The 23,724-nt window shown below is 37.0% G+C and overlaps 2 protein-coding genes across 5 annotated transcripts in view; one reads left to right on the top strand and one right to left on the bottom strand.

Annotated features, from left to right (window-relative positions):
• LOC126354771 (protein arginine N-methyltransferase 7-like) overlaps positions 1-6,246 on the top strand; it is a 120,326-nt gene extending 114,080 nt beyond the window's left edge. For all 3 annotated transcript variants that reach the window (XM_050004664.1, XM_050004665.1, XM_050004666.1), the window contains 3 exons: positions 907-1,143; positions 1,238-1,395; positions 5,615-6,246. In XM_050004664.1, coding sequence (XP_049860621.1) covers positions 907-1,143; positions 1,238-1,395; positions 5,615-5,873 — 654 coding nt within the window. In that variant the 3' untranslated portion in view covers positions 5,874-6,246. The remainder of the gene's footprint in view (positions 1-906; positions 1,144-1,237; positions 1,396-5,614) is intronic.
• A 310-nt stretch (positions 6,247-6,556) lies between these two features.
• Positions 6,557-23,724, bottom strand: part of LOC126354772 (15-hydroxyprostaglandin dehydrogenase [NAD(+)]-like) — a 93,347-nt gene continuing 76,179 nt past the window's right edge. The window contains exon 6 of one of the 2 annotated variants that reach the window (XM_050004668.1): positions 6,557-9,744. In XM_050004668.1, coding sequence (XP_049860625.1) covers positions 9,738-9,744 — 7 coding nt within the window. In that variant the 3' untranslated portion in view covers positions 6,557-9,737. Of the gene's footprint in view, positions 9,745-19,449; positions 20,474-23,724 lie in introns of those variants that run through there. The other variant, XM_050004667.1, reaches the window with a different exon arrangement.

Here is a 23,724-nt window from a genome sequence, read left to right as displayed (position 1 = left end):
CAGAAAAAGGCAGCCTTATGTCATTAGTTAAAACACTCATGTGTCTTGTACACCAAGTTGCCATTTTATACCTCCTTTCTTAGAATCACTTTCTCAGTCTGCTGCAGCACACAGCTGGTTGAAGTGTGCAGCTGTAGGGCTTCTCACTGCTTGAAAGCACATTTCTCCATGAACTCTTCAGCTTCTGTTGAGAGCATTAGTGTTAACATCGTATGTGCTGTCATGGAGAGATACAAATTGGCCTCCAGTTTTGTGCAGCATGCATGAGCAGATTGGGAGAAGCCAGGTGGGCAGCCCGCACAACTGTCAATTCTTATTATGTGCTAAAAGGAATATGTAAATAAGCACTAACCTTCTCTCCCAAATCCAGTTGATTCTGTCTCATTAGTCGATAAATAAGTCAGCTGACTGCGATATAGAAGGGCATGCCACTCTCCTGGCCATTTTGCCAACTTTCCAGACCATGAAGCTACTACTTTTCATTAAAATAGCTGCTGAATTGCCATTACAAGGCTGAGTGCACCCCATACCAGCCCTCCCACCGAGGAAAAATCCTTGCAGTACTAGGAATTGAACCTGGATTCTCCACGCGGCAGCCATATATGCTGACCACTCAGCTACAGGGGTGGACAAACTCAGTGAGCACCTTCTTCTTGTATGTACTGCTATTTTGCTTTTACTGTTTTAATAATATTAGCTATATTTAATTTTTTGGCATTACATTATAAGCAAATAGCTGTGGTGTTCATTCATATACAAGCATAGTCCTGTGGCACAGAAAAAAATATCCTTTCTTTCAAAGTTGCTCGCTGAAAAGGTGGAGAAGCAATCTACTGTGTAAGTGCTTTTGCCTATTACTTTTATGAATTTATGTAATTTGAAATCTGACCTTTTCTCATATTTTAGGTGACTATAGTGTTTGGTGAACCTGCCTTCTTTTCATCTATTCTCCCATGGCACAATATCTACTTTTGGTACCTGAAAAATGAATTGAATCAACTTATAGCTGACACAGCTAATATCATTCCATGCCAGGCCAGTATATGGGGAATGGCAATAGAATTTGACCACCTGTGGAAAATAAGATCACCTCTTCATACGGTTGAAGGATTTTCAATGATTAAATTTGATGAATTAATAGATGTAAGTGCTTCAACCCTGTTAAGTCAATATGTTAAACAGTAAAGTAAACTGTAACACAGTAGCAGTTTTATTGTACAATTTTGTTTTGTTGCAGGCTTCCAGAAACATTAGTGACAGTCAGATTGAAGCTCATCCCCTGTGGGAGTATCCTGGACGCCCTATAACTTGTCCATTCCATGTAACAAAATTTGATTTTGGACAAAAATCATTCAGCGATAATATTGAAAAATCCGGACAAATAAACTATGAATGGTTTGTAATTTATTTACTCAACATTTGCAATTTTTCATTGTTTCTCATGAGGTGTAAAACACGTGTAATGAATATAATTAGCCTCCCCATGGTGTAATCAAACATTGATATATCAAATCTCTAGGGAAGGCCAAATTCATCTGATATATAAAAAATTTTACAGTCCATGATTTCTTTGTTACTGTACTGTGATTTCTTCACATTTGTGTGTGATATAGACCTTTCTTTAGTTTTGGTAATGTAAAATCAAGGTATATTGTGAACCATGTTGTTTTATTTTTTCTGAAATAACAGTTTATAAGCTTAAAATAAAATACCATTGTTGCAAAAAATTAAACTCAGTAAAAGAATATGAGGCATGTACATTTACAGAAATTATTGTGTTTAAAAGTAATCTGTAATTTTGGCTTGCTTTAAATCTTTGGTCACCTGTGAGTCAATTTCATTGTCTGTAATTGTGATTCCTGAGAATGGATTATGCTCTACCTCCTCACACTTCTCCATGTACACTCTGATTGTGCCAAGAACAGCTTTGGCCTGCCTGGACATCACTAGCAGTGCTTCTTTGACTTCCTCTTCGTCATTGTTGCCACCTTCTTTTTCGTTCGCTGTCTTCGTTGAGTCAACAGTCTTGACTTCTCTTAGTCATCCTGCTACTGCAACATCATTGCTCCCCGCCACGAAAGCTTGAAAACGAATGTGAGCGGTGTTGAAGTGAGTCACCACTTTCATCCAGTCGGACTGACGAGGGGTGTCTCCCGTAGGTATTGCATAAAATAAAAACTTTAATCAAAATCCCCATAAATCAGTGTCAGAATCAAACTAAGATTTTACATGTTTAAGTATTAAACCCATCAGCTGCTCATTTCCAGCTGTCATAAAAATCCACATTTTCAGAAGCAATTGATCATCATTTGCTTCTTCACATTTTCTCCAGTATCCCATAGCATCTAAAATTTTGATAGTTGTAGTGTTGACATCGTTAATATTTCAGACTGTCATTCAGACCAACTTCATACCTGTAGTTTTCTTTGCCATTTGATTATTCCTTGTTCCACGGGCTGCAATTTCGATGTAGTATTAGGTGGTAAAAACTGTACTGTCATGAATTTTAAAAAGAGGATATCATTGCGTACACTGCAGTTGTGCACAAACAACACAACTTTCCGTTTTCCTATCAAAATCCTTTAACCAGTTTTGAAAACACTTAAGAAGTCATCCACACTTTCTTATTCACAGTGTACTCCACAGGGTATGACTTACACAAATAAAAAAACCATGGTTTTTTAGGTTTTCTGATTATAAGTGGCTTGAGTGTTCTGTACCTGTCATATTTGGTGCTAACATAATGGTAACACAATCTTTGCTTTGCTTGCCCCCATGACATTTTCCTCCTCAGAGTGTCAAATTTTTGTCTGGAAGACATTTGTAAAAATGTCCAAGTTCATCTGCATTAAAAGCTTCATCCGGTTTGTAATCTTGAAGGATCCTTTGCAATTCTAACTTCCATTTATCTCAAATTTTGTTGTTTATACTGGCACTTTCCCCATTCACTTTTCAGAGTTATGTCTTTTCCTGAAATTTTCTAACTGCCCCTTACTCACATGAAACATATTGTGTGCCTTTTCTTTCAAAATAAGTCCACTGATGTTCACATTATTGTTACTCTGTTGTCAGAACCACTACACTTAATGCTGTTCTAAATCAGGAAAGTAAGCATTTCATTGTTGTTTCCGATCTGTCCCTTCATCTGTGGTAATCATGCGGTCTCCATTCTTGATTATTGTCGAGTGTCCTTGCCAGAATGCCAAAATCTGCAGCTATGTCTTTATTTTTCTTCACTCCCACTTTCACTTTGTCAGTTGACTTTTGCTTTTCGGTGATTGTCAGCCTTTTCTGCTTATAGTCCATAATTGACACTTACAGCCCACACTCCCCTATTTGTGTGCACTTCAGTGTACAGAGGCACTATATGAAAGACTTTGAAGTATAGAGGTGACTTCAGTATAAAGAGTTTTTGTCCATTGAACTTCATGTATATAAGTAAAATCTGCCTTCTTGGGCTTTCCAAAAACTTTGATATAACAGCAGGTTTTCTTCGAAATATCAAGATTTTGGGCTTCCAAGGGAAGGGAAGTCTTTGACATATTGAGGTTTGACTGTATAAGTTGCTATCGCAGATGATGCGAAAATACTTGAAATGGTGTTTGGAGGAATATGTGGGTAGAAATAAGCTTCAAAGATTTGAGCTGTTGATAATTGAGTAAAGTAAGTAGTGTCCGTGATCATTAGATTGCATATCTGAGTCATGCTTTAAACTGCTCCATTATGTTAGGATAACAGCACCAGATACTGTTCATGATAAGTGATCCTGTGGATGGCACTGTTAATCCAACATCCCTTTGCTACACAAACAAAATATCTCACTATGGCCATCCACGTTAATTGTTCACATTGGAAGCATTATCCATAGCCAGAGAAAGCAAGCAGAGCAACATCCACTGAGAGTTTGTCCAGGACTGTAGTGCTGGATTCCCATGCTGTTCCAACATTAATTGAAAATGAAACCTACATTCATTCAGGATTTATTAAAGGGACTGTTGATTTATAATCAGTCTTTTTTAAAATATCTTAGTGATGATATTTTTACAGAAATAAGATTCATCAGTGGCACAGCCTGATTATAGTTTTGATGTGAAGCTGCTGCTTCTTTTTCTTTTTTAAAGCTATATATATGTTACCTAAAATTAATAAGAATTGAGCATGAGGCCTCTGCCCTCTGCATTCAGGAGATTGTCATGGGTAAAGAGTAAACAGGGCATGCAGTGTTCATATCAGTTGAGCTTAGAATTGAACTTATGTTGTTCGTTAATTGATCTCTTATTTTACTCCTGGCAGTCCTTGAATAATCTTCACAATATTTGAATTATGTGTGTCTGGTATTGCTTACTGTTGAACTCTGAACAGGGTGTCTTTAAATGTAAGTTAAATATTGTTGGAATAAAATGTGACATTTGTGCTTGCAATGTCACAGTAAGCAGCAGTAATGGCAATGCAGTATGTTCTTTGCCAACTCTCTATTTCAGTGTTCAGATAGATCATATTTTCAGCTGATTTGGGTGACATGAAATAATATGTGCCTTCGAATAAAGAGGCTCAAATGTGAATGTCATTCTTTGACTTATGTGATCACTCGGCATAACACCAGTGAACCACATTTGGAATGCATTAGCCCAAGGACTGGAGTATCTACAAATATCTTCACTGAAAGAATAATGGAAAGTGTGTCAGGTACCGCTTGGAACTTTGATGAATGACTTGTTCCTTTACTGCCAGTGTTGTTGGGGACAAATTCCCATCATTGCTTCATGTTTTGTTGTAGTGCCATGCATCCTGTCACACATTTATGTGAGATTACTGATAAAAGAGTTCTCTTGAAAATCCTGATCAGGACCAGGGGACTAATATTATTTATAGTTTAATTTTGAGACAATATGTCACACACCATTGTATGGAATCCATTATTGTGAATGTGGGCTTCATGCAGCATAGTCCTGTACTTGGTAAATTCGATCATGTCTTTCATCTCTAGTAACAATGTAGTTGATGCAGTGTCAGTACTTCATCTATTTTCTTACAATCTCAGCAATTTTCAATAGAATAAAACAGCAGCAGAAGAACTGTGGGTGCACTTCATTGTTTTTGTTGTTGTTGTTTGTGTAACACTCAAATCATCCTTTGTACAGTTTGTAGTTGTATGAGTTTACAACATTTTTCTTATCACCAACCAGGATTTTATATTGTTATAGCAACAACATATGCAGGGACTCTTTAATTTTTTTTAAAATTTTATTTGAAAAGTTAAGCTATTGTTGGGACATCTAGGATTACTGACACCATTCCGTGTAAACCCTCGCCCCCCCCCCCCCCCCTTATCAAAAACATTGTCAGCTGTGATAGAAGTGTTCACTGCAGTATCCACTGATTTCTTTCTTTTTTTTTTTTTTATCACACAGCACCAGTTTCCCATGTGTTTTGAAAATTTTTCAATGTTAGTGTATGCCATAACACAGCCTGGTGTATGTATATTCAATTGTTATTTTTCTATGTGTTTTCAGTTTTTCCCTTTTGCAGTACTTGATGTGTCAATGTTCGCCTTTAATTCAAGCTACTATAAAACATATGAAACCAAACTATTTTCATTAATTAATTTTTATAGGTCTGGAACTTGCCATGGTATAGCCCTTTGGGTTGACTGGCATTTGGATGCACAAGAAGAAAATGTTATTTCAACAGGACCAGTGTGTGTACCCAAACCTGGAGAACAAGTGTCGTGGGATATTCATACAAGACAAGGCATTTATTTTATGCCAGTCCACAGAACAGTGAAAGAAACTGATGTTCTCTTCTATAAACTTAATTTTTATTCAAAATCTGGAGAAATGATATTCGATTTTCAGATAATGAGTGAGAAGTGAACTTAAGACTGTTATATTCAGCACACATTCTTGAGCAAAGTTCCTGGTTTGCAGCTCTTGTACGATGTTACTCGTTTTTAGTATATACAAACAAAAGCTGTTTCACAGCAAGCATGTGGACACACGCAAATACATACTCAGTTTAACACAGAAATTAAGAGCAAACTGATCTGCTTATGTTACACATGTAATCATTGTTAATAGTTTATATAATTAAATGTCAACTGAAATGTAATTACACTATCTGTTTTATATGTACATTACACATGTAGTATAAATCAGTGATTTATTAATTAAAAAACTGTACCACCCACCTTTTTATACTTGCTGATATTTAGTTATTGATATTTATGACTGTGTTAATTAAAGTTATTTAATGACAATTGCCCTGTTTCATCATTGATGACATTATGTCTGTTTATTGCCTATTTCTTTTGAGTTCACGCGTCTACAACCGACAACATATCTGCAGTATGCAACACAATACATCTCTCATATATGACAATGAGCAGCTTATTTCCCACAGCATATATGATGCTTCCTTACATACTATAAGGGTCACTTCTGCTGGTAAGTATGATAAAACAGTTGGCAACTTGTATGCAGACTACAAGAAAAATAATTTATTATTATTTTGCAACAAAATACCAAAGGAAACTTAAAATTGGAATAATGGACTGTCATCAGTAAGAAAAGCTTTACTTACTCATTGCACTTTTACATTCTGTTTCAGACTGTTGGAAAGGTTGCGAGTTAAATTACTTGTACAATATAACACACCCATCCTACTTATTCAGATACTATAAAATAATCTGCATAATATATACAAATGATACAAAAATAAAATTTAAGTGAGTGTGTGTGTGTGTGTTTGAGAGAGGAGGAGAACTGACCATAAGTAAGTGTAAATTTGTAAATAATAATAATAATAATAATACAAAGCTTAAGGCAATGATGTAAATTTAGGAGACCTGATATCATCAGGCGAGGGAGCCACAGTGATTTTGCTGTATTATTTATTATAAATGTTAATGTTTTGATCACATTTTATAAGAACAGAGAGTAACAGGTTTCAGTTCACTAGCAACCACCTCAGATCCTTGGAAACAAAACAAAAATTGCCTTTCAGTTAACGTAAAAACCACCTCAAAATTTTTAAAACTTTTTTGAAAGAAGTATTAAAACATTATAGTGGGTGACTTACAGAATTATTGGTCCTGCAAAGGTGGTCTGTTCACCTGTTCATAATAATAATAATAATAATAATAATAATAATAATAATGGACACATTCCTCAGAAATGTTCACCTTGGACCATGCTGTGCGCTAATGATGTTTTACTGGCTGCTGAAGCCAAGAACAACCCTTAGCAACCGGTGCAAGCTTGGAAGAACCACCTTGGAACACTTTGGGCTATGCCTCAAAATAAAGAAAACCATATACCTGTCAACAGATGCAAATAATATGGACTCAATCAAAATTGACAAATAGAAATCTGCCACTGCCAGTAAGTTGCTTGTCGCCTGAAATCACAAACTGTATTATCAAAGCATGGCTTAAATGGTGCTCAATGACTGATGTACTTCTGGGCTGACTCAAGTTGAAAATGTACTGCTCTGCAGTCCATCAAGTTCCCTTATACAATGCAGAATGCTGGCCTACAATAAAAGAAGTGGAGGAAGAATTTGCTGTAGTGGAAACAAAAATGCTTCAGTGGACATCTGGTGTTACACTTCTTGACTCTGTGATCAATAACAAAATATGCAGGTGGTACAGAGTGGCACCTTTCATTGAAATGAGAGAAAGCTTTCATGATAAGGATGTTTACTGAGAGCAAACTAAGATACGACAGTAAAACACAGTTTTCACTGAAAATCTGTGATAAATGACTTATCAAGAGACGGGGGTAATGAAAGCTAGGTATCCTTCACATAGACCTCAAGATGACAGGCCTCCACCGTAACCAAGCACAAGATCCCGTGAAGTGGATATGAGAGCCAACAGAGGGGAACCTGCTACATGGTGGGATGAATGTTGTGGAAGTAGAAGAAAGTAATTAATGTGAGTACATGATATCACCATCCTAACTTACCATATTTCTGCAGTAAATGTACATGGTCAAAGATGATATACAATTTCGTAAGCCTATATATTCTACATTAATGAAGCCAGAAACTGGGGTAAATTGGAAATTACGCATAGGAGTATTTAGTGATCATTTTCAAAACGACCGCCAATTTCACATGGGTACACCCATGCACATAGCTCATACAACATGAGGTACTGTTTACAGTTACACTTAGGATTACAGTTTACAGTTTCCTCTCACAAATGTTCAATGTGCAACAAACATACAGGCAATTGCCAAACTTCTCCCCCACATTTGTGAACATATCTGGAATTATTGCAGTCACTGGTGGTGCTATGCAGCTTTACAGTTCAGCCAAAGTTATTGGAAGGGGAGCACATAGATAGCATCTTCCACAAAACCTTACACGCAAAACAACATATGCACTATGTGATCAAAAGTATCTGGACACCTGGTTGAAAATTGCGTAAACGTTTGTGGCACCCTCCATTGGTAATGCTGGAATTCAATATGGTGTTGGCACACCCTTAGTCTTGATGACAACTTCACCTCTCGCAAGCATACATTCAGTCAGGTGCTGGAAGGTTTCTAGGGAAATGGCAGCCCATTCTTCATGGAGTGCTGCAATGAGGAGAGGTATCGATGTTGGTCGGTGAGGCCTGGCACAAAGTCAGTGTTCCAAAACATCCCAAAGGTGTTCTATAGGATTCAGGTCAGGACTCTGTGCAGGCCAGTCCATTACATTGATGTTATTGTCGTGTAACTACTCTGCCACAGGCTGTGCATTAGAAACAGGTGCTCAATCATGTTGAAAGATGCAATTGCCATCCCTGAATTGCTCTTCTACAGTGGGAAGCAAGAAGGTGCTTACATCATCAATGTAGGCCTGTGCTGTAATAGTGCCATGCAAAACAACAAGAAAAACACAACCACACCATAACACCACCGCCACCAAATTTTATTGTTGGCACTACACACATTGGCAGATGACGTTCACCGGGGATTCACCATACCCATATCCTGCCATCGGATTGCCACATTGTGTACCATGATTTGTCAGTCCACACAATGTTTTTCCACTGTTCAATCATCCAATGTTTACATTCCTTACACCAAGTGAAGCATTGTTTGGCATTTACCGGCATGATGTGTGGCTTATGAGAAGTCACTTAACCATGAAATCCAAGTTTTCTAACCACCCGCCTAACTGTCATAGTACTTGCAGTGGATCCTGATGCAGTTTGGAATTCCTGTGTGATGGTCTGGATAGGTGTTTGCCTATTACACGTTCGACCCTCTTCAACTGTCAGCGGTCTGTGTCCGTTAACAGATGAGGTCGGCCTGTCTGCTTTTGTGTTGTACGTGTCCCTTTATGTTTCCACTTTACTGTCACATAGGAGACAGTGGACCTAGGAACGTTTAGTAGAGTGGAAATCTCTCATACAGATGTATGACACAAGTGGCGCCCCAATTACCTGACCAGGTTCTAAGTCCGTGAGTTCGGCAGAGCGCCAAATTCTGCTCTCACAATATCTAATGACTATTGAAGTCGCTGATATGGAGTACATGACAGTAGGTGGCAGCAAAATGCACCTAATATGAAAAACACATTTTTGGGGGCATCCGGATACTTTTGATCACATATTGTACCATGAGGTCAGTTGACCATGAAGGCCAATGATGCAATGTGAGAGCTGCTCACTCCTTATGGCCAATCCATGGTTGAGGCAGCCCACTGTTGAGAAATGCTCTTGCGCGCAGGTCAGTGCAGTTGTGCTATGTCCTGTTGTAAAACAAAATTTTCAGTAAGTTTTTATAATTGCGTAATAAGCTCACAAGCCAGCTGCACCAGGGAGACCATTTACAGCAACCACATGAACTGAAAACTTACATATATAGCCTAGGTACACTTTATTTAGATGTGCTAGTTGTGTGTCTTCATTCAGGCAGAAAATATAGTTCTGTGAACTATTTGAAACACCCAGTATGTAGAATATCGAGAGATGTTCAATGTTAGTACACGTGAAGTGATAATGTTCTGCTCTGTAGATTGGCAGTTGAATACAATGATTTATGTTTGTAAGTGCCTCACATGCTCTATGGCAGTAAGAGCACTGGAATGATGGTCACAAACATGGAGAACCCTGCTTTGATGATCACAGCTTTCAATGCCCTTGTGAAGGAATGATGTAGTGCCATATTCCTGAGTGCTATGCCCAAGGGTGAATAGAATGTTACTTCATTTATCCCCACATGTATGTGATAGAAGAGCACAAATATGTAATATCATAAGGCTAGTGTAAAGAAAACCGATCTCCTACATATGTATCATACAAGGAAACTTCAAAAAGTTGCACATTATCATGGCAGGCCAAGTAACTGTTACTGAATATTGCACACTGCACTTCAAAGTGAAACAAATACATGACTTTTTTTTGACATAGTCACCAAGTATCCTATAAACAATGGTTGGAACACTGTACCGATCAATGAATCCCTTGATGATGATGATGATGATAACAAACTTCTGTTTCACATAGCCATTCAAGAACTGTTACATAAGTGTCCTCATTGTTGCAAAATCTCATCCTCCTCCCCCCCCCCCCCCCTCCCTCAAATAAAAGGATATGCTTTCAGCTTACCTAAAAGATTAAAATCTCATGGTGCAAGATCTGGACTTTATGCCTCACTCACTTCTGTGGATCATGGTTAAATTATTGACACCATCTCACTATGCAATGCTCACAATTCCTCTTCACTGCCATCAGTATGTACACAAGTACTGAGTGTAGTACAGTGGTCTTCTACTCACACCAAACAAATGATATAGTTCAGATGAAATTAGTGAATATGCTTTGTGCGTCATTGGATGTTGCAAGGAAGTTCTATGCATGCTGCTCGCTGTGAAGAGAAAGCCACACCCCCATTTATGGATCATCCTTTTGACCCATTCCACAAGAGTGTGAGCTCCCACACAGTCACATCAGAAATGCTCCCACGAGTCTCATTCATGGTTTATGAAGAGTCTAGACATGCACTTTCATTTGCATGCTCTTATGTCTCCCCAAGGGTCCTGAATATTTTGTTGGATATGTTAAAAGTATGATGCTGCCTAAGTGTACTCACATTATGAGTGATAGTGTAACTCCCTCAGTGTAACACGTCTTTATAAAGTAATGTTTTCAGCAGGACCAGTTTCTAATACTCAAGCTAACAGTGTTGCAGAGATGGTTCTCAAAGCACAAGCTCTTCTAAACTGACCTGTTTACCCTAGACATCAAGCCAGTCAAAAAGGTTTAAGTGCTTGCAAAAAGTAGTAAGTAAACAGCATGTGCACTTTTTTAAGCTTTATTTGGTACAATAGGACTAGACTTAACAATCAATCAGTTACACAACAGGTACAATGTTTTAACTGATGAGAAAAATTTGGCTTCGTTTTGCAAAATAATTTGTCAAGCATCAAAAAAGCCTGGAATACAGTAATATTTTATCAAAGTATTGTTCAGTGTTTTGGTACAGTCTGCTTCAAGACACAATTCGAAGTTTGCTCCTTTTCTTTTACAAGAAAACAGTCAAAACTGAATTTTAAAGCAAAGCATTCCTTATTTTGTGTAGGTAGCATGAACTGGTACTAGTTGCTTTGCTACAGTTTATACTTATCCAGAAATGTTTCATTCTGTTACAAGCTTGCTTTCTACATCAACTGCAATGCAAGTGTCTCACATCTGGTAACATCCAGAAATGTTTAGAGACATGATTATAAGACTTTCAAAATGCCATTCAACATACATTCCAATCTACATGGACAAAGCACCTAAAAGTTTGCTACATTCATAAATTATATCTTAATTTACTGTAAAATCTTTACAAAACATATTTCAACTTTTGATATAAAAACACTGCATGGACTAGTCAGTTATCAAAACAACTGCTGAGTATATTACAAACAGAATAGAAAATGTTAAAAATGTTTCTGTATACATAATACAGAGCCAGCAACATTTGTACTTACAAGACATAGCCCTATAATTACATTTTTGTATATTTTACTGTTGTTTGATACTTATAAAAAACCATCAAAGGCAATTTTTCCTCCAATATATAGTTAAAAAGAGTTTAAGTACAGACTAGTGCATGATTATATGAAATACAACAAAAAAATTCCAAAGCAATTAATTTCCAGGAGTGTGCTAGTAGTTACAGTGTGAATATCCATTATTACAAAAAGTTTACACATGAAAGGTGTCTTCTGAGGTATTTCAAATCTCGTATTTGTGGGTTATTTGAAGTTTAGTACAAAAGTTCATGTGCTTTTGTGAGAGCAGGACTGTTATTGATCCCTTATTAAATAAAAAGGCACACATTCATTTTGATATTATTAGTGCCCTGTGAGGCCTATAATCAACCAGGTCTACTAGATTGTATTTGTACAAAACTTAAATTGAAATAGTCAGGAAGTATAAAACTCAGCCATCATAAAAATATATCAAGAGTAACACAAGATTTTCATCCGCAACACATAGCTTTTATTTTTTATTTATTTTTTAATTTATCGAGACTGCTTACTCAAGAGAAAGGAGGATGTGTAAAAGAAAAGATTGACTAAGAACTGCGTTCTGAATTTATGTATCAGATGTGAAAATCATTACACACTGATGTTTCCCATTATATTCAGTCTTCTCTGATGCAAATCTGATAAAATACTTATATCAAATTAACTAATCAACCTTCTGATGAACACAATTGTATCTACATAAAAGAATTCTATGAATATTACTTATATAACTAAATGCAATGGAACTGACATGTAACTTAAAATTAAAACATTAAGTCACAGTAAAGCCTAGCTTAAAATGTTCACAATTAAAATTAAAGCACTGATATTTTTGTTGGCCTTTTGCCAATCAGTCATGCAAAGTCTTTAATAGATTTAGTATATATTTCATGCATTTTAACACTGAAAGCACCACTGACGACCATATGCCATCTTCCTCCCCATCATTCTTTTTTCTTACAATAAAAGTTATCAATGTTTTATTATATGTAACATTGAATAGTTATATTGACAAGTAGATCAGCTAATTTGCCCCCAGGTTTGAAAGCTTTTGTGGTTCCCTCTCCTCTGGATGATAATTAGAAATTTTGAATCAGTTTACACGAAACAAAAATTACAGTTAGAAATATTTAACGGCACTTAAAATTATTACTAGTTAAATCTTATTCATGTTAGCTTTTCATGGTATATACACAAGTTACTTTCTCATAAAATTACTGTTATTTGGGTTAAACTAGAAAACCAGTTAATAGTGTGCATCAAGGTGGTTGTTTTCATTGTACGTACAATATTTCGATGACCAACACAGCTGTCTTCTTCAGGTGCTCTGCGTTTTACTGCTGTGTGTACCTGCTGCCTGGACCAGTCTGGTTAAGAATCCAGGCAGGAAGAACACATAGCAACAAAGCTCCAACCACTGTGGTTGGACTCTGGGCAACAGGTATAAATAACAGCAAAACTCCCAGCACCTGAAGAAGACAGCAGGGTCTGTCTTTGAAATATTGTGGTTAGAATGAAACTAACAATTCAGCAGAACATCTGGAAGCACATGAGTAATCAATCATGCAGAGAAAACCTGAGGATTACAAATCTAGTAACATAATTTTGATAAAATTATGCAATGAATACTTTAATGAAAACATTTGGAAAAAATCCTGATGTAAAATGTATAGAAAATAACCAAATTAGACGGAGAGTAAGTAAACTGTGTAGTTCTGGAATATGAGAGAACAAGAGAAAGAGAATTTAAGTTCATAAGGAAGCTATTTAGTAAGATATTGTGCCCTACCAATACAGAGCCAAAGTTTTTATAGAGGAAGAAAATTGTCTGTGTCCTATGGAAACACCATTTATCTTTGGGAAACAACAGAAAATCAAAATTGTGATAGCTCATATCACCAGAATACAAATATTGTGTTCTAACAACTGTGACAAATCTTTTGTTAACAGAAATACTATATTTGCTATTTGCTTCATTTTCATAGTTAGTTATTCTGCAAGGAAATACATAAATGAGATTGGACAGACACATTAAGAATAAACACCAAATGATGAGTTATTTATATGAGCATTTTCTTCCTTGAAATGAGAGAAACAAAAGACAACAGCCAAGGATACTGTAAAGGGTAATCTGTAACACTTATAAAGGCTGTGTGCACTGAAATAATGCAGTACCTAAATTCATTGCCAATGGATGATGAAAGATTGCATTAAGTAATAGTGCAAACACACACATAACGTTGCTTTTAAATAAACAGACAGAGGCTAACTTTTGATCAGAACTACACTAGTATGCATGTCAAATTTAATATACAGTAACAATGCTGGTTCCCAGGTGTCTCTTAATTTGCTTGAGATGCTCCTCAGTGCTGATTTAAATTGTTTCTAGAATTTAAATTTCTGTAATCGCATTCGTGAATTTTAAAATACACTGTCAATTAGTTGCCATTACAGAACTTTCAATTAAACACGGAACCACCACCTGTTGTTACATGTGAAGAGAATGTTACAGTTGTTGCACAACATCTATTTATTACACTTCTGTTAATGTGCAACATACTAAAATTCCTATATTGGTCCAAAGGAAATGTCATATATGACCTAACATTCTCTGGTTGGAAGATATATATGTTATGAATTATTTAGCTAGATAATTTGAAACACATACTAGTAAGAACACATCAATTCATGTAATAAATGGTACAGTATCAGGAAGTTTGCATTATTTCTGTCATTTAATATTCAATGACTTGCGCACAACTTAGTTGACCTGTAATTCTGTGTTATGGTGTATCACATTAGCTGGAAAGAAGATTTTGTATCACCTTAGAGCCTTTCAATAAATCACATATGTGAGACACACAAATATCAGCAACATGTAAAAGAAAATATGACTCTGCCAAGGCCTGGTCTGTTCTGTTGTACCACCCATTCAAAATTCTATGTACAAAGTCACTTAATACAACCAGATACATCAAAATATCACATAATTGAATTTCAGCCATTTTATAATACTGAAGGGACATACCACAATTACAGACTTTGTGGTTTTATACAACTTTCCAAAACTATAGAAGACAAAACCAACTCCTACACTTGAAAGGTTGGAAGACCTACCAGATGAAAATATAGCCTTAAAATGTACTTTTACAAAATTCTGTGTGAAATACACAACTATATAAATTTTGACAGAAGTGAATGCACTTTCAACTTATGGTGAAAAAACAGCAAATCAGTGAAACAGATACACACACCAATGGATAAAATATTAATGGAATAGCGAATATGATACTTAAAAGGGGAGAGCATATTTCCTCTTCACACATGAACAACCTTCCCCTCCTAAAAGCACAATGTGTGTCTTCAAGACAAATTACTAGAGTGCAGAAGTATACCTTAATTTAAAACCTGAAAAAATATAGTTATTTTTTAAATCTGCATCAGCATTATACTGCAGAAAATGCACATTCCCATAAGTTATTTATTTTAATTTACTGTTTTACGCTTTAAAATTATAACACTTCTTTCTGTTTTCCACACAAATCAGTTATGTAACATCACATTTCACAAAACAAATAGTGGGTAGGTTTTACAAAATTTTATAGAAGCTGTCTTCTGTACATATGTCCTAATTTCAGATGAATCATTACAAGAGATTTTAAATAACTGGGAAGACTAATTAACCAAGTAAATCATATGAGTTTAGGCAGTGGATTTATTGGGCCACTCTCTCCATTCATTTTATTGGAAAGTCTCATCCAGTGTTCTTTTCTGTGCAGTTCTTGTTTCATTTTCATTCCTTGTCTTGGTATGAAACGATGAGAATATAAAGTTACAGTTTCAGCTGGAAATCTATGTAATGAAGCATTGTTAAAGTTGAAGGAAAGTGGTCCTGCTTCTGATGGACAACCAGTATATTTTCTTTTGAGATATGTAAGATGTTACAGAAGATATTAAACTACCCATCTTGCTTTACATAACACACATGCACAAATAACACTATAAATACAGGCTCAGAAAATAGTTTCCTCTCTCTTTGAAATATGTCATGCACAAAAACACCATAGTGGCTAATAAGAGAACTTGGTTCCACTACTAGCTCACAGACCTTGAAGGGTGAATATTATTATTTAAAAAACAAACAAACAAAAAAAAAACATTTTTTAATGCACAAGGGTGTGCTTCTACACATGTCAGTTGGCAGTGCTACTTTTTGTAATTTATCTTTTATATTGGTGCAAAGTATAAAATTCAATTTGGAATACTTCTTTTCACAACTGCCACCAGTACAATCTCTCTATTGTGTTGCCTTTGATATGCATCGGCAAATGCTTCATAATGTGAACAGTGGGTACTGTGTACCACTACTGTTACAAATGATGCACTATAACTCATTACTCTTATCATAAAAATTTCTTATTATGAAAGTTGCTAGTTAGAAAATCTTCAATAGACAACTGAAGGAAGACAATAATGTAAAAAGGACAGCTAGCTACTCACTATATATAGGAGATGTTGAGTCGCTGACAGGCACAACAAAAAGACTGCTGAACAAGTAACCTTTCATTCAAAAGACCTTCTGAATTAGACAACACATACACACACACATTCAAGCAACACAACAAACACACTTATGACCACTGTCTGGCTGTCAGCAACCAGAGACAGTGGTCGTGTCTGTGTGTGTGTTGTCTAATTCACAAGAAGGAATTCTGGTTGAAAGCTTACTTGTTTACCAGTCTTTCTGTCGTGTCTGCTTGTGACTCAACATCTCCACTATATGGTGAGCAGTAATCTATCTTTTTCATAATACTGTCATTATTCCATCCTGTCTTTTCCACTGATTGATTTAAACTGAAGGAAGTACAGCATAACTATGGTGTCAGGATGCTCATCATTCATTCAAGCCAGTGACTGTCATAGTTATAGGTATCATTATTTTTAATCTCATCTTATTCCTACATATTATTCGGCACTGCTTTGTTTATCAGTATCACTGTTTACACACTTATCTTAATAATTTCCCATTTTCTCCTCTATTTCCCTGTATCCCATGAGTTAAGTCGAATAAACTGATCTTTGTGCTGTTTTTAGGCATATCTTTGGTCAACAACATATCACCTCAAAAACAGGCATTCCGTTATAAAATACTACATATCAAATTTATTGTGTGTACTGCAAAATAAATATTTTAGTTGGGCTTACTTAAAGTTACGCCTAGTAAGATTGATGCTAGATACAATACAGTCAATGTGAAACTAATTTGGAAACACAAAAGATACCATGTATCTGTAAATCTAACAGAGAATTACAGATTTGCTACTTACTTCTGGTATTCTGAATAAGACTTTTGAGATATTTAACAGTCCATCTTCTTCAGTATACTATTATTTATGTTTACATCTGTGATATGCAGCAGTCACAGATTAAGAACATTGTAAGTCATACTAATGAACAAATGTAAGGGTTACTCTTTTTTTTTATTAAAACACAGTAACAATTCACACTTATACAAATACTAATGTGATACTGTGATAACGCTGCATGGTCAACCTAAGCATCAGAAAATTCTACCACCAAACAGAAAGTAACCTAAAATCAATGTCAAGGATTTTAATTCTGAACACGCAACTTTGGGCATGTGAGTTAAAGAGAACCTGTACTTTCCTGTCTCATTATTTATACTTTCCTGTCACTGGATCAGTACAACAACCAAAACAATGTCTTCTCATACACGGCAAGGTGAAGCGACTATTGGGCCATAGCGCAAAGTAACTCTGACTCATGATTAGGCATAGTCACATTCCAATTCAAAGTAGCACATGTTGTTACCTCACGGTGCAGGCAAGAAAAGTGATTGCGAAAAATATTTTAATGGGAAGCCATGACAACATGCTGTTAACTTCATAAATTTTATGAGAAGTGTGTGATAGCCCCAAGAAGGCATCTGAATGTAAAAGCAAATGTTGACAAGAGAAAATTGAGCAAGTCATTCATGTGCAAATTACCGAAAGAGGGACACGATGTCAAGTAGAGCAGGATTCAAGTATCTACCCCAAAGCAGAATACACAAAATGCATGAAATAAATGTTTCACTGGTGATAAAGATAACTGCACTATTAGATAGAAAGTTCTGCAACATTATGAACGTAAAAAGGAAATATCCTTTTTGCAAAAACTTCAAAACTTTTACTGCAAAGACTTTGGACTTGCAGGCTAACAAAGAAACTCTGAGGAAAAAACATTCCAACTACAGGATTTGATTCCAAAAGGTGGCAGAATTCATATTGTATAGATGAGACTACATACTTGCAAACACAGCATACCATAATAGATTTTAAAAAAAATTTAGCACCAGAATTAAAAACAGCCAGTGGTTTATTTAGATCAACTGTGGCTTCATGCCTACTACATTGTGAATAAATGTTGCAAAGTGACTGTGTGTGAGTAGTACTGTCAAACAACAATTCCAGGCAGTGCTTCATTGTTTTAAATGCAAAGTTTCATTACACTTTCACTACTCTGTGACTGTAACAGGAATACTTACTTCATAGTATGAAATAAAACTGGACAGAAAAAAATTACAAATATTTGGAGAATTAAGGAGCACCAATGTTCTCCTATTCCTTCCATCGGCAAAATTTTCCAAGAAAATGATTTCCTTCCTACTAGTGCCATACCATCTAGCCTTAAATCCTATTTCTGTCTTATGTCAATCATGACACTTCCTAACTTGAAAAAAATATTGGCTGATGCTTTTGCTGCTAATAAACAGACATTGTGTGTCATCTAGCATGGTACAAGCCTCTAGAGAGGACACTACTTCAGTGAATTGTGCATCAATTTCACTGCTTTTGTATGCAAGCAGCTGTTCAGTTGAACTCAAAAGGTCGACAAGTGGTCCTTCCACCAGAGAAAAATTTGAGGTAATCAGCAGGACGAAAACTGGGACCTCAGCAACACTAGTCAAAAAGTGCCAATATCTGTACCATGTGGTCAGTCTGCTTTTGGTCTTGTCTCATTACGTATCACTGTTGTGACATTAAGAGAATGTAAATGCCAAAAAAATACGTTATGGCTATTGGAGGGGAGATACTTAGGTGATTGAGGAAACTGAAATACAACAAAATCAGGTTGCACAAATCTGAACGAGGGCTGGCACTATCATCAGCAACTGAAACACATTAGTGACTTAAACAGCAAATGACAAAACAAGAGACATAACTGTGGAAACTTGCAATGTCACTGGAGATACCAGTGTTTCTCGAATGTAATGTACTGCCCCCCTAGCCAAATAACCAGTTCACCATGCTAAATAATACTCTACTCAAATTTCTTTGTATGCTTGCTTATCAGTTTAACAGGTTGACATATTTATCCCCCCCCCCCCCCCCCCCCCCCGCTCTCGCTCTCTCTCTCTCTCTCTCTCAACAGCTCAACAGGATGACCCCACCTCCTCCTCCTCCTCCACTGCAATAATTTTATACTCCATTTTATGACCCTTCCATTTTCTGACCACCTTGCATTATTACTTACTTTAGACATGTCTGACAGGTGAATCAGCCTTGGGAAGTACAGCCAAGCTTTCACTTTAATGGCGTAGAAAGTGACTTAATAGGTTACAATTTACTGGGATTTGTGTATAAGGTAGAATTATCTTAAATGTAGCTCTTAATAATATTAATATCCTTTTCTGCAAAATTCGGTACTTTTGTAAACAATGCAGATAATTAACAGCTGAACCATTACACTACACAAATTTGGACTAAAAAAATTATCATCAGAAGTTACTTCTAGCTTATTTATTGATTTGTTTTAATAAAAGAGGACAGCAGCAGTACTAACGGTCTTAACACAAAGTGGCCTCTTACAGAAGAAAATATCAGTTACTTATTCGAGGTAAATTACATGTTTAAGCACTATCCCTTTGGCTCACTGAATAATCGGTAAGTCTTTCCTTCCCAAAATGGTCCACTGAATCAACAAAATTCCATGTTTACCCTTATATGCTTCTAGCTCCCATCACATGTGCACAGCAAGTTGGTAGTATGTAATCATGTCCTCTCTTAACCAATATTCTGATCAATTCTAGAAAAAAGGTGAACAGTCATTCTGTTCTTTCTTAAGTGTAACATACAGTGCATAAATATCAACAAATATACAAATGTTTAGGCCAAATTACAAAATGTACATACGATAAATGTGACTTGAATGAAAAGCCACAAAAAGCCCATAAATCTGCAAAGCTCCGGAAGAAAATTGTGCATAATATTTGTAGTGTGTTAGATGCACTTCAACAGGCTACTTGTGCAATTAAACTTGTCATAACAGTAAAACCACTGTTTACTGGGTAGTAAAATGTATCTCCCGTGCTGGCTGGTTCTTCTCCACCATCCAAACAGAACCACTGGCTGCCTTCTGCAACAACTGTATCAGCTCCTTTGCCACATGTTCTGCCCTGCAGATTTTCACAAATATTGTGTGAACATTATTAATATACACAATGTTAGAATGTTTCACAATGTAAATGTAAGATGTAATTGGCAGGTATATCACGATCTTCTCTCATAAATTGTGAAAGTACATGGTGGTGGTTAGTGTTCAACGTCCTGTCGACAACGAGGTCATTAGAGACGGAGCGCAAGCTCGGGTTAGGGAAGGATTGGGAAGGAAATCGGCCGTGCCCTTTCAAAGGAACCATCCCGGCATTTGCCTGAAACGATTTAGGGAAATCACGGAAAACCTAAATCAGGATGGCCGGAGACGGGATTGAACCGTCGTCCTCCCGAATGCGAGTCCAGTGTGCTAACCACTGCGCCATCTCGCTCGGTGTGAATGTACATGTAGTGTCCAGAAGATAATACTTACCAAGAAGAAGTTCATTGTAACAATATCTAAAATGAGAGAAAATAACTCATAGGCAACTATGTGTATGCAACAGTGTGCTCTTTCATTGAGACCTAGGACAAATAAAAGTGAAGATTTTTGATAACTAATTGGTAAATAAGGACGGACAAGTTACGAAGTGCCTATATCAAAATGAAAAACTAATTACTTGTTCAAAATGGGAAACAAAATAGTTATGGCACACAGCCTATGAATTTTCTAGACTCAAATTACAGTCATACACTACAATTGGACTAATGGGGACACATGACCCTACCAAACAATATCCAACAAGCGTTACTTACAGACACTAGAAGTATTTTTAATAAAGGACACAGTAGCTAATTCGTTTCTTCTCCAGCCACACAAAATTTTACTGCAATTGCACAGATATAAAAAAATGGAAACTGGAGTAACGTTATCACATGAGTATGATAAGGCTGAATTACAAAGACACAGGGACATTATCTACATACTAGAAAAGAAGGCAATGTGGAGGGCATTTCAGGGAAATAATCTGACAAATGTAAGAGACAAGAGCTAGAAATGGACATAAGGAATCATTCGTGTGAATCTTTCACTTTTGGATTCCAATTCACCTGCCTTTTTGCCTTCAATGTATTTTTATTGCTTATTTTTCACATACTACTGTTCCATTCTTTCTTCCGGACCAAAATTTCAATATTCTTCACGTTCCATAATTATCTGAGTCTCCCTTTCAACTGAAGTTCCTTCCAGGTACATGAGAAAAGCATGTTTGTTTTATCTAGGTGCCTCCAGTATTCATTTTCATCAGAGTCCAGAGGGTAACAATGTTCACATACTTCTTAGTTTCTCCATCTGCATTTTTCACACTTTCCTCTGTTTTACGACATCTGCTGATAGTGTTGAGACCCATTTCCTTATTCTAAACCAATATATGAGGTGTTGTGTTAAAACACACTTTAGTTCCAGAAGAATGTATGTACAACATTTTTAACCAACAGAAGAAAGTTTTCTAGGAGTCGGAATGTATATTGTACATCTATGTCTATGCATCCTTATTTGACCTTTCATTTTCCACTTTTCTTTGATGTTTTCCCCTCATTCCAATTTAGTCTCTATGAATTGCATGTTAACAAACATGTTTAGAGTGTGCTCGTCAGCCTATTTCTTATGTTTGTCCTTTGTTTAATCTTCTCCAAGGAGATTTTTAGTTTATTCTCTCAGGCATTTCTATAAGATGGTTTATCTTTTACATTGCTAGGGGGAGAAGGGGGGTTTGGAACAGCAGAATTCCCACAGACAGGGCCACCAGTGTGGCGGGCAGTTGAGACATAGGGAGTAGCTGACTCTCCACAGGTTTTCAAATTGTGATCCCTTCAGCCGCTTATGGAGATGGAGGTCATACTGTGTTACAGGATGGGAGGAGGGAGGGAGAAAGATGTGGCTGGAAGAGAGGTGGTATCTGGTCTGAGGTGGAGGTAATGACAGGGCCACTGACTGCGACTGCAGTTGCAACTGGAGCTGTTAGGTTGGCAAGCCATGCGAATGTGTCCAGCCTCGATGTTGAACAGCTGACAATGCTTTGCTCCATCCTGTATGCCAACTGAACATGCATGCCCAGACACAGCAGCCTCATATGTAGGTAGGTGTGTATGCAGGATGCACCTGCTACTTAGGACATAGGAGTTCTACAAGGATGTGATGTGTCTGCTTGTGCAGAATTTTGGCTGGACTGATCCCACTGACGGGAACAGGCCTGATGAGCGAGGATCAATATGTCCCAAGGAAGCTGTGCAAGACATCCGAGATTGATTACTTCTACAAGACTTCCCACATCGACCAGTCTACACGTTGGTGGTGGGATGAAAAGTGGCAGTGGTCATATGATCAATGCCATTGTGGCTACAGAAGGTTTTGAACTCAGATAACAAACTGGGACCACTGTCTGATGCCAGGGTACAAGGTGCCCTCTTCAATGACACAAATCCTCTAGCAGCACAGATGGTGGCAGGGGTGCATGCATATGACAGACATTCAGTTCAAGAGAGTGTCTACTACCAGCAACCACATAGAGCCCCCTAGTGATCTTGCAATATCGACATGGAAAATCTTCCAAGGCTGATCATGGTGGTTCCACAGTGAAACGTGCTGAGCTGTGAACACTTAACTGTGGGAGTGGTCATGGCAGCAGCAGCACAGACTTTTAATGTAAGCATCAATGTCAGGCCAGTATAAAAGTACCGCCCCAATGTGATGCATGGTGGAGCTGGAGGATACAGTGGTGGAGTGAGGGTGGAATGACAACCCACAATGGTCCTCCACGCCTAACATTAAGGTGCTTCCTATGCACAGAGCCAGTATCACAGTACAAAATAATTGTGGAAAGTGATTTGACATGAGAAGAAACATGCTGACCGACACTTCTGGACTACTAACAAAACCTTGCATAACTGGGTCACAGAACAATGCCAAGGTGACCTCATACACTGCCAGCAAGAATTCGCTCAAGGTGGTTTCACAGCTGTTTCCTTTTGATTGAATTCCACGTCGCAGGCAAGACGGAGGCAGGGTAGGGCACCTGTGTTGGTATGTTGGGTGATGGGGCAAAAATATATTTCATAATGATACACGATTAAAAACAACTGTATTGCTACAAACTTTGTGCCCTCTTATCTGGTAGCTTGCCTTCTTCTCTAGTAGTTTAGGCCGATGGCTGAACAAGGAAATTAAGGGTTTGTGTTAAATCAACAGGAAACTTACTGCCATGCAAAAAAATATGAAGCTTCTTAAATCATAAATGAATGCTGAAGCCTTCTCTTCAATCTGGGAACAGATGAA

Source organism: Schistocerca gregaria, chromosome 3 (genome assembly GCF_023897955.1).
Source record: "Schistocerca gregaria isolate iqSchGreg1 chromosome 3, iqSchGreg1.2, whole genome shotgun sequence".
Lineage (NCBI taxonomy): Eukaryota > Metazoa > Arthropoda > Insecta > Orthoptera > Acrididae > Schistocerca > Schistocerca gregaria.
The sequence above is the reverse complement of the archived record's forward strand: the minus strand, read 5'-3'. Positions and strand labels throughout refer to the sequence as shown.